Source organism: Peromyscus eremicus, chromosome 11, assembly GCF_949786415.1.
Source record: "Peromyscus eremicus chromosome 11, PerEre_H2_v1, whole genome shotgun sequence".
NCBI lineage: Eukaryota > Metazoa > Chordata > Mammalia > Rodentia > Cricetidae > Peromyscus > Peromyscus eremicus.
This window is the reverse complement of record NC_081427.1, coordinates 26,701,704-26,714,006: the sequence shown is the minus strand read 5'-3', so window position 1 is coordinate 26,714,006 and position 12,303 is coordinate 26,701,704. Positions and strand designations below refer to the sequence as shown.

At 42.3% G+C, this 12,303-nt stretch overlaps 1 protein-coding gene across 1 annotated transcript in view; it reads left to right on the top strand.

Annotated features, from left to right (window-relative positions):
- The window catches only part of Amacr (alpha-methylacyl-CoA racemase), a 14,215-nt gene extending 1,912 nt beyond the window's left edge, over nt 1-12,303 (top strand). The window contains exons 3-5 of the mRNA XM_059276073.1: nt 893-1,053; nt 6,567-6,753; nt 11,551-12,303. Coding sequence (XP_059132056.1) covers nt 893-1,053; nt 6,567-6,753; nt 11,551-11,960 — 758 coding nt within the window. The 3' untranslated portion in view covers nt 11,961-12,303. The remainder of the gene's footprint in view (nt 1-892; nt 1,054-6,566; nt 6,754-11,550) is intronic.

The following is a 12,303-nucleotide window of genomic DNA, read 5'->3' as shown; positions in this document are numbered from 1 at the left end:
CAAGGTAATAAGATGGGTGGTCACTCCACATATTGGGAAAGTTGATTCAGTTTGATTCTGACATTGCCTTACCAAGAATCATTTTGAGCCATCGTTTCTGACTTCTGTGAGCACGGCTAAGCTCACAGTTTCAGGTCTCACGGTCACTCTGTGAGAATGTGCCGGTGAGAACGTGTTTTAGAATGGCCTGACTCTATGATGTCTAAGAACTGTGTTACTGATGGAAACAAAGCTCCTACTTCCTGTGAGAAGGTATTTAGAGGTTGAGGGAGAAGTGAGTATAAACCTGGCTTTTCTCATCTTTTCAAAACTTAATTCCTGTTCCTTTTGTGTGTGATTATTTTCTTACATCTCTTTTTAATAAAAGTGTATTATGTTGCTTTAAAGCCAGGAAACAATTTGACAGTAATTATTTTCTCTCTAAAACTTAGTAAGTGAAAACTTTAATAAAGTATTAAAAATGTCAGTTGGGATGATATTTTATCTATCTATCTATCTATCTATCTATCTATCTTATCTATATATCTATCTCATCTATCTATCTATCTATCTATCTATCTATCTATCTATCTATCTATCTATTTTGCCCTGGGAGAGTTCACTGTATAGCCCAGGTCTAGAAATCCACATCTGCTTGCCTCAGTCTGAGTGCTGGAGTTACAGCTGTGTGCCACCCCACTTGGCTTTAGGAAAATTTAGTAGAGAGGAAAAGTTGAAGCAAATGGAGCCTATCTTGAGGGAACGCTTGTTTGTAAGTAGACTAAATGGGTTCATAGTTTGAAGAGCACTGTGTACCATTTTCACTTGGGTCAATGACTATAATAACAATTGGTTGTCCAAGGTGCTCACGTCTTTATTTAAAGGTGCATTCAATGTGTCGTCCATGGTGCAGGTGTTCTGTCCAAGATTGGCAGAAGTGGCGAGAACCCATACCCACCGTTGAATCTCCTGGCTGACTTTGGCGGTGGTGGCCTCATGTGCACACTGGGCATCGTGCTTGCTCTCTTTGAACGCACACGTTCCGGCCAAGGTCAGGTCATTGACGCGAACATGGTGAGTATTAATTGGGTGGGGGAGGTGGGAGTGATAGGGGTGCCGTATGATGTATGATGGCCTCTAAACTTTCTGAACAAGACAAGAAATAAGTAAGGTTTAATATTGGAATTCAAGTCACCAAAGAGGTTTTGTTTTGTTTCTTTGTTGTTGGGTTTTTTTTTGTTGTTGTTTGTTTTGTTTTGTTTTTGACAGGGTCTCTCTATATAGCCCTTGCTGTCCTGGAACTCATGGAGATCCACCTACCTCTGTCTCTTGTATGCAGGAATTAAAGATGTGAGCCACCCTGCCTGACAAGAGATCTTTTTCTTTCAAATAGCCCCACCCTTTTGTATGCGTTAGAATGCCATACTGAAGCCGTCTATGGAGTCAGCACTCTAAATGTTATTCATTGATTTATTTATTTTGTGTGAACGTGTAAGAGTATATCTGGAGGTCAGAGGACAACTTGGGAGAGTCAGTACCCTCCTTCATCATGAGGCTCGGAGCATTGAACTCAGGGTGTCAGCCATGACAGTAGGCATCCTTCCCTGCTAAGCCTATCTACCGGTATGCTCTAAACTTTTAAAAACTCACCTGATTTCTGTGCTGTATTTCAACATTTTCCTCCCATCTTTTGTGATTAAAATAGAGTTGCCATGTAATCATCCTTCAAAACTGAGCTTCAGAAGTGGTTCCCCAGCCAGTGGAGTCGGTCCTTAGAGATGCTAAGGATGACGGGCCTTCCTGTCCAGAGTTCCTGCTGCATTTCTTAGGAAATGCTTTAGTTTCGTGTTTCTCTGTGTTCGCTGTTGTGTATGAGCACTCACCCCTTCCTGTGGGGCCCTTTCTCTATGATTTCTGTCTTCAGTCTAGAAGAGTGCACTATTTCCCCCGTCTTCTGCTGGGGTATGTTTCAAGAGTCCCATTGGGTGCATGAAACTGAAGATGATTCTAAACTTTGTCTTACTATATTTTCCCCAGATATACCTGCATACAAATTTATAAATTAGACACAGTAAGAGATTAACACAACACTAAAAATAGAACTGTATAAAATACTAAAAATAGAACAGCATAAAATATGTACTAAAAAAAGCTTATTTATGGACTTTTCTAGTTAATATTTTCAGACCACGGTTAATTTAAACAGTGGCTATTGAAAGTGAAATTCCATCTAAGGGGGAGGATTGTACCTTGACATGATGCCTGGACACTTATCTGAGCTCTCACAGCTCCTTGGTAAGAGTTCAGTCCAGGGCTGCGAGGTCTGTGGAGGTCAGATAGAGAACAGATTTGAGGGAGACAAGACTGGAAGTACAGGGACCAGTTAACTGGGGTTTGCTGAGCAAATACGGGCACATTCTAAAGCAATTAATGTTAGACCAGGACTGGATTAAAGAAATACTGGATGTAAAATTGTGTGGGGGTGGGGTTGTTGATGACTTGGCAATACGCAGAGAGGAAAGATCAGAGGGCGCAGCCAGGTTTCTGGCTCGTGTGACCTAGAGGACAGTGTTCCTGGCTGCTAGCAGAAGACTTGACAGGGAGCAGATAGCACGAAGCAGCGGAGCACAGGGTGACCGCTGACTTCTCTCCTCCTACCTCTGCAGCTTCTTAGCTCGGTCATCTTGGAGGGCCACTTTACAACCGTGTTATAAAATGAATGAAATGTCCACTTGTCAGAACTGTTAGGGAGTTGAGTTAGTTCATCATGGTGTGGGGTGTCCACAGTGCCCTGAATTGACTCCCTAAGGATTTGTGATTGTGAGTCTTTTTTTTTTTTTCTTAGATGAAAATGAATTTAGTTTTGTTCATTGCAAGTTTGAAGTAGCTTTTCAGTATCCAGGGGGGAGTAGTTTATTAGGAACTAGTACCAGATTTTGCGGTCATTTGGGAATAAACTGGGAGCCAGGTGAGATTCTGTGATCTCCTGGGCAGGAGACAGAATGCTGATGTGTAGGGAGAGCAAGTAGGCAGAAGAGGAAGGACCAGGGTGGAAGAAGAAGAGGTCTAGAACAAGAAGGAGTGTCGTCATGGAAACCAAAGTAAAGAAGTGCCAAGGGAAGGGTAATGGCCAGGGGGTCAAAGGCCTGTGGACACCTCTGGTTTTAAAGATTAAACAATGTAAATTAGATTGGGTCACTGAGTGACTATTACGAAGTCCACCTCCCACGACACCGCCTCGCCTTGAAGCCTCGGTTGGCTGCCTCCTTCTCCCCTCAGGTGACTCATGTCCAGCCCTGTGCTCGGCCTGTTTCTTGTGATTCTGGCATGGGGCACAACTCACTTTGTCCTTTTGCTCCCTCTCTTGTGTATTTTGGGAGGTGCAATGTGGGGTTTACCGTTGAACCCTGGCTCCTGGCCTAATCATTGTACAGCCTCATCACGAGACAGCAGAAAGTTCACATTGTGTCACAGAGGGCAGGGTTCTGTGGCTACCTTTCTGTGAGCCACACAGCCTAAGGGGGATAGGCACATTCCCATTAGCTATGGAAAATTTGAAGGCTCCAGAGATAGCTTTTTAAAGGAGGTGGCTAGGAAGATTCAGAAGCAGAACCATAGCACAATTTAACCGAAAGCCAGGCTTTGGAATAGCTTTCCCACACTGCCTGCTGTGGGCACTGTGTACACCATCCACAAAGAATGCTCTAAGAAGAGACACGTGGCTTTGGGAGTTGTAAGGAATCCTAGTTTGCTATATGTACTTGATTGTTTATAGTTAAATATAAATAGAAGATTGTTTCACTTTTCATCAGAATGTATCTAGTATCTAATTAGATTTACCTAATTATTAGATCATGGTGGGGTCTGAGTGTATGTGAAAGTATAACCTTAGGGGATCATCATTGTTGGTTAATGACTCAAATCAATGGGTTCAGTAAACCTCATTTATCACTTCCTCAGTCCTGGAAGCCTTTGTAGCCCCTGACTAAGGTGAGGCAGATGTCTTTTCCTGACAGGCCAGGAGCGTTTTGCTGTTTAGCAACAGAAATCTTGGTGCTGGCAGGCGTCAAGTGATAGGGAGCCTGTTTTTTCACAGGACTCTCTGTCCCCTAAAACCGTGGAAAAGGTCCATTTTGTTGTATCTACTCACTGTAGGGAGTGCACCTGACCTTGGTGTTGTGAGTTGCATACACCAAGCATACTTAAGCTCTTTCCTTATTTAAGTGGAAGACTCAGCCCATGTGGCTGTGGGGACAGTCTCGAGGACAGAACCTGTTAGATATCGGGGCGCCTTTCTATACAACCTACAAGACAGCAGATAGGGAGGTCATGGCTGTTGGTGTAATAGAATCCTAGTTCTATCCACTGTCGGCCCACACCGTGGCAGTGGTGGGCTGCTCTTTTCCTGTGCCACAGGCTCTTGTCTGAGCAGCTTCCATGGCGTGTGAGAAAGAGCGTAAGAGAGATGAGTGATGAGGTAGTCACTGCTGAGCCTCACCATGAGATGAGCATTGCTAGCACTGGGTGTCTGCCTGTGGCCTCCTGTGATGCTAAGTGCGTCTCATTTACGATGACGAAGCACAGCAGAAAGACTTCGTTCCAAGGCTGGTTCAGTCTGGAATCTGAAAACTTTTCACACTCTTTGGCCTGCATATGAAAGTCAGATAATCAGTATTCTGAACTTCCTGTGGGAACTGCTGGTGACACTGCACAGTAACCCAGCTTGCTCGTTATTTGCTCCGTTAACTGTCTGTCAGGTGTTGAAGCCTGAGGAGAAAGCAGGCACTTTTCGTGGTAGGCACTAACTTGTTGGACTTTGAATGAGCAAGCCCAAATTAAGATCTATATAGAACAATAATTTTCCTTCCGAGTATTTTAGTAACAAGCTCAAATTTATGCAAAAGGGGAGGGAAAAACTTTAGTAATGAATGTGACTGAATCTCTGATTTGTCGGGATTAAAGCATTAATAGATAAACATAAAGTTTACTTAAAGCAGAGACATACCTATGTGCATTTGTATATCTATGTGTGTCATTATATGTCTTTATACAAATATGAAAATGCTAACTTGATCCCCCAACAAAAGCACCACCTGTGGCTAGGCCACTTACATGAGCATAAGCAGTCCCTGTCATTAAGCTATAGTATGACCAGATTTGGCAATGACAAATGTTATTGCCATGAATTCAGGTGCATCTGAGATTGTAAGCGGAAAGGGAAAATTGGGCTATATTCAAAAAATATTTTACATTTGCTTCACAGCCAGCAGATGAGGAATTCCATGTGTACTATCAGAAAGGAACCCTCTGTGGGTAGCCTCAGGGTAAGATTCTTCCTGGGACACTGGCATCATTAGAACGGTAAAACTTTTAGACAATAGGGCCATGTGGCATTGGTAATCCCACCTGCTCAGGAAGCTGAGGCAGGGGGATTGCAGCCGTGAGATGTGTCTGGGCTAGAGTACATTCATGTCAGCCTGAGCAATTAGTGAGACCTTGTCCAAAGTTAAAATTGAAAAGAGAGCCGAGGGTGTGGCTTAGCAGTAGAGTAATTGTTGAGCATGTGCAAGGCCCTGGGTCCACTCCAAACCGCCCCCCAAGCCCCCAACAACAGCCACGAAGAAACAATCTGCAGAGATGGAGAGGTTTTTGCATTAGGTGCCGTTTGGCTTCAAGTTTGAGCCCTGTGATAATGACACCCGGGCACTGGAATCCCCTTTGATTACTTAGGGAGTTGGTGGGAAGGTAGTAGTCCCAAACGGATGTGTTTGGACGTTGAAAACTAGAACGTTTGCTACTCACATGCTCATGTTTATTTTGTAATCTACCAGTGATCATTAAAGATCACAGGATTGGAGGAACGTTAGAATAAGCTAGGTTTATGAGTTCCCTTTACAATGTGGCATTCTCTCTCTCTCTCTCTCTCTCTCTCTCTCTCTCTCTCTCTCTCTCTCTCTCTCTCTCTCTGTGTGTGTGTGTGTGTGTGTGTGTGTGTGTGTGTGTGTGTGTGTGCTTTTCGGCAATGAAATTGAATGTGTAGATACTCAAAGTCAGTTTTAACATATGTGGCTCAGTTGGTAAAGTGCCTGGTATTCAAGCATGAGGACCTGAGTTCACACTCCCCACACCCATGTAAAAATGCATTTTTTTTAAAACTAATCTAAAGCATTACCTGCGATCCCAGCACTGGGGAGCCAGAGGCAGGAGATCCCCAGGGTTTCCTGGCTAGCCGGTCTAGATTGGTGATTTCCAGGTTCAGTGGGAGACTGTCAGGAAGCAATTGAGAAAAAGATACCTGACGTTGACCTCTGACCTCTATGTACTCACACACAAACAAAAGTAGAGATAATAATTCAGTGAATGTCTGTGCACTGTTACGGAACTTCAGAAATCATCAACACTTTGGCAGTATTTGAAAGGAATACAAATGTAGTTCCTTTATGTCTTACAAGATTTCCCCAATTGAGTGTGCATAATTGTCCTGCCTCTTAGAATAGGCAGTTACATAAATATTAAGTGCCCTAAATAATCCTTCCTTTATACGTACTTAAGCACCTGCATCTGTAAAGTGTCTTCCTTCTTCAAAGGTGGAAGGAACCGCGTACCTAAGTTCTTTCCTGTGGAAGACTCAGCACACGTGGCTGTGGGGACAGCCTCGTGGACAAAACATGTTAGATGGCGGGGCTCCTTTCTACACAACCTACAGGACAGCAGACGGGGAGTTCATGGCTGTTGGCGCAATCGAACCCCAGTTCTATGAGCTGCTGGTCAAAGGTAAGTAACCAGCTCCAGTAACTTGTTCCCCTTTTCCTGTGAGCCCTTTTTTGAGACCTTTTGGATTCCATGATGTCTTTATTTTTAATTTACATCCAACTTTCTAGTTAATGTAACTGTAGCCACCAACATATTGGGGGCATTTTCCCTGCCTTTTAAGTTGACAGATAATGTTACTACTCTATAACTCAGGACTTAAGAAACATTAACAATCCCTTTAGTGGGAAAGCGGGTGCTTCAGCTGCTTGTGACATGGATGGATGTTTATCCTACCTCATGCACCCAGACCTTGCTTAGTCTTCCTAAAAGAGGTATGTTGGTTCTCTTGGCTCCTGTTCCTTGATGGACATCTTTTATGGTACTGAGGTGGAGTAAAGTCACCTAGCAGAGAGAGGTTTTGGTGAGTGAGCTTCAGCTGGACAATGTCATTGTCACCTGATACTTTAGAAGTTTACCTTTTTTTGTGAATTCTTGTCTTCCTGGCATGCAACGACAAATTAGAGGGAATTTGGGATTTGCTTCTTCCCCTGTGCAGCAATTGGACTGGAATTATTTTGTGATATGAAATGTTTCAGTTTAAAGTTTGCACTACAGCTAATTAAGTGGTTTTAGATAGACTCTGAAGAAAGCTGGCCGTGGTGGCAGCTGCCTATACTCCCAGCAACTCAGGAAGTAGAGAAGAGGGATCTTCATGTGAAGGCATAAAAAGTTCCAGGCTAGACTTGGCTCCGTAGGTCAATGCATGTGGAGCCTAGAGGTTGAGTTCAGCATCTTCTTCATTTGCTCTCCACTTTAGTTTCTAGGTCTTTTTTATTACTTAAAAGTTATTTTACTATTTAAAATTTTTTATGCAATATATTTGTATTTCGATCATATTCTTTTTCATCTCTCAAGTTTCTCCCCACCTCCCTTCCAAACCAGCTTTATGTTCTTTTTGTTTCAAAAACAAAACTAAACTAACAAAAACCACACACACACACACACACACACACACACACACACACACCCCAAAAAGACAACACAGAGTTTGTTTTGTGTTGGACAACTACCCTCCCGGACATGAGAGCTGCCCTACATGGGACCTGCAGTGTACTTGATATACCCAGTGTCACTCCATTGGAGAAAACTGATTTTCTCTCTCCCAGCAGGTATCAATCGCAAATTTACCTTCTTGGTTAAGGGTGGGATTTATGTTTACCGTCTCTTCTCAGTGCTGGAATTTTGTCTGGCTGGAGTCTGTGAAGGCCTTGTGCATGCTGTCACAGTCTCTGGGAGTTCACCTGTGCATCACCTCTGTTGTATCTGGAAGACCTGTTTCTCTGGAATCATCCATTCCCTCTGGCTCTTACAGTCTTTCTGCCTCATCTTTGGCACAGATCCCTGAGCCTAGAGGGGAGGAATTTGATAAAGACATCCCATGTAGGACTGAGAGACAGTGAGAACATGGTGTGTTCATTGTCCAGTTGTGGGTCTTAATTACCATCTACTGCAAGAAGGTGGTTCTCTAATGAGGGTTGAGTGATGCACCCCCACAGTTCCTTGTGTTGAGTTTTTCACAGAAAAGGACTTAAATATGCTGTTCTTCAAACCTGGGTGCACGTGCTTTAGAAGTGGGATTAATGTTGATTTGGGGATTTTTCAGTTGTGTAAAAAGCTGATATAATACAATTACCTTCCTACTTTAGAGTTTCATTGTTTGGTAGCTTTTCAAATGCTACTACAAATACTACTACAAATTATTTCTACATACCTGTCATGATTGCTTTTACAAACATCCCAAAGCATTTTATGATCATATGTATTAACTTACTAACTCAAATATAGTTGATAAAACTATAGAACGGGATGATTTTTGTAGATCATGTGTGATTCTTCTCTGCCCAGAAATTGAAACTGTATTTAAAGACTTGCTTCAGAATTCCAGACTGAACAATGCTAGATAAAGGGGCAGTGGTTGGTGCAGAATGTCTTGGTCACAGAACCCTGAAAAGCAGCAGGGATACAGCGTGGTGGACTTTACATCACATAACAGCCGTGTGTGTGTGTGTGTGTGTGTGTGTATTGTCTATAGAAAATATATTTATATAGTTAAGTAAATTGTAGTTTGTTGTTTCTTGTCAACATTCACATTTCGAAGATGATTTCCTTGAAAAAGCTTACAGCCTGAACTCTTAAACAATTCCAACTTCTCCTGAGCTGTGGTATCTTCCCTGAAAGTCATCTTAGTACATTTTCCCCTTATCTTCTGGTAAGCATTGCACAGAAATTAGTGCAAGAAACTTCCAATTGTTCAGTCTCACCCCAATGGTGTCTTTTGAAGACTATGTTGGTGATGGTTCTCACATATGCCTTTGTGCGTTTTGAATTAACATCTATGTACAGGGTGAGTTAGTATTTAACTCTATTTTTTTGCATAGGGATCTCCAGTTTTTCCAGTATCGTTAATTGAAAAGATAATTTTTCCTGCATAGAATAATATTTGCATCCTTCTTGAAGTCAGTTGACCGTACATGTAAGGGTTTCTCTTTTTTACTGTTGGCAGTACTAGGGATTGGACACAGGTCCCCCCACATGGTAGGAGAGTACTCTACCACTGAGCAATAGCCTCAGCCCTAATTTTGTACTTTCAATTCTGTTGCATTGTCTGTCTTTATGTCACAGTGTCTTGACTATTGTAGTAAGTTTGAAACTGAGAAGTGTGTGTTTCTTGGCTGTTGAGATTTCCCTTGTTTTCTGTGTAAATTTTAGGATCAGCTTTTCAATTTCAACAAACAAGGCATCTAATTTTTTAAAAATGTGCTTGTGTGTATGATATGTGTATGTGCGTGCATTTGTGTGAGATAGTGTGAGCATTGACATGCCACAGCACTTGTGAGGGGTTCAGAGGGCAACCTTGGGGGCCAGTCCTTGCCTTACACCGTGTTTGAGACAAGGTCTCTCATTGTTGGCTGCTGCATCTGCCAGGCTGGCTGTCCCATGAGCTTCTAGGGATTCTCTGGTCTCTGCCTCCTATCTCATTGTAGGAGCTCTGAGATTAGACACACTTCTCTACCCCCTGACTTTATGTATGAATTCCAGGGATTTGAAATCAGGCCTTCCTGCTTCTGTGGCAACACTTTGCCACTGAGTCATCTCTCCAACCCACAGCTGAGGTTTGGACTGGGGTTCTGTTGAGTGCATGCCTTGATCTGGGGGGATATTACCATCTTAGCTATATTAAGCTTTCCAGTCCGTCTACATTGGCTACTTGTGTTACTTTATTTACATCTGAAATCTTAGTGATGCTGTGTAGTTTGAATTCCTTCTTTGATGAGTAGTTTCTTACATGTGTGGATTAAGATTTTTTCATCAAATTTTAGACTTTTAAGACATTTATTCAATAATTTTCTTCCTATCCTTCTCTCCTGTCTTTTTATGACTCCCCTAATGCATCTGTAAATATATTTGATGGTTTCTTAGAAGTCTGTGAGGCACTGTTCATTTCTCTTTATTAACATGGCATTCTGTTCCCCAGACTAGATAATGGAGTTCTCTGCAGGTTTGTTTGTTTATAATGATTTTCATCAATTAAATCTGTGTTCCTTGGTATATGTAAACCACTGAAATCTGCCCAGTTAGCTTAGTGCTCAGCTACTGAGTGGACAAACACATTCGTTAATGTCTTGATCCAGAAAATCTTCCATCGTTTTGTGAGACTATTATGGCTTTTCACTTGTATAGTGCCTCCAAGGTAAGCAATCCAGGCCTCTTGTGGCTGTCTTTTGGGTGTATGTGCACTCCTGAAGGTGCGCCTGTGTATACTATACAGCCTTCAAAAGCCTTGAGAGTGCGTTTGCACTGTTTAGAGTCCTCTTGAAATTCCAAAAGTTTTCTCCTTAAAAGTTTTTGATCATTGTACTCTTAACCACTCATGTTATAGAATCCTCTTTCATGAGAGAAGAAAAGTGAGATTTATAGCAAACCCCTGTAAAGTGGCCCTTCGGCTACACAAATGCTCCTCTACTTGGGACAGTGGTATAGCTAGATAAACTCATGGGCAGTTAAATGAGAATTTTCAACTACTCACTGAAGATGTATCTGCTACATCTGCTCAACAGCATAGCTTAATGTGCTTCCAAACATTCACATTAGACTGAAGCTGGGAAAATCCTCTAACCCATAGCTTTTTAAAAAATAACAAGCTGTTATATATTCCATATAATTTATTGAACACTGAAAATGAGAAATAATGGTTGTTTGGCAAATTTTCACACCAATGTGAGGCCCAAAAATCTTCGCCTAGACCTTGGCTACCTTCAAGACTTTTGAGCTCTTAATTTGTCAAGGTAAAGAGAAAGGAGTATTACTCACAAAGCCTCAGCCCTGTGCTTTACCACTTATCCTGAGGCTCCATTCTTGGCAGTGGTGATAGTCAGGTGTAAAACTTAAAATTTTATTTCTAAAGTGTTTGGGAATGTTATATAAAGCATGGAGTTATTTTAATTCAACTGGACGGATAGTGCCATCCTGAGGAAATTTCTTTTTGAAAACCTACTCAGGAAAGAACTGAGTTTCTGGAAACTTGATCCCTGAAAACAGACTCCCTTTCCTGAAATGTCAGTGAAATACTCTTGACAATGACAGGCTTGTTTTGAGTTGTGTCCCTGCTACTGTCCGTGCTCCAGCTTCAATCTGCTTAATTTTTTTCCCTTGCTACTCATTTGAGAAACCCTGGTTTAGGTTGCCATAGTGGACTCTTGATTGATTATAGTTACTCCTCTCAAAGCATCATAACGAGACATTACATTTCCCTCTCAGGACTTGGACTCAAGTCTGATGAACTCCCCGCCCAGATGAGCGTCGCTGATTGGCCAGAAATGAAGAAGAAATTTGCAGATGTGTTTGCAAAAAAGACCAAGGCAGAGTGGTCCCGGATCTTTGATGGGACAGATGCGTGTGTGACCCCAGTGCTGACGTTTGAGGAGGCCCCCCACCACAGTCACAACAGGGAACGGGCCTCATTTATCACCGACGAGGAGCAGCAGGCAAGCCCCCGCCCTGCACCTCAGCTGTCCAGAACCCCAGCTGTCCCTTCTGTCAAAAGGGAGTGTTGTGTAGGAGAGCACACCGAAGAGGTTCTCAAAGAATTTGGGTTCAGTCAAGAGGAGATTAATCAGCTGCACTCAGATGGAATCATTGAGAGTAAGAAGCCAAAAGCCAACCTCTGACTCACAGGTTCTCGGCTCATGTGAATCTGAATGCTGTCCTTACACTGGAGAATGACACCCACAATTGTGTGTATGGAAATGGGGATGAACAATAATGAAGTGATCCAAGTGTTCCAATCAAGACACAACTAAAGACTGATTACAGAGTAATGATTGCACGCTGAAACCGCTTTTCAGAGCCTCTGATTGAGGAATCTTTTTGTGTGCATACTGATAGGAACTTGTCTCACTTTTTCTGCCTTTCAGTCCACTTGATAACACGTATATATAAATATAGCTATGATATATTTTAAATGAATTAATATAATTTTAATGAATAAAGATTTTTTTCTCCCTCTTGGAA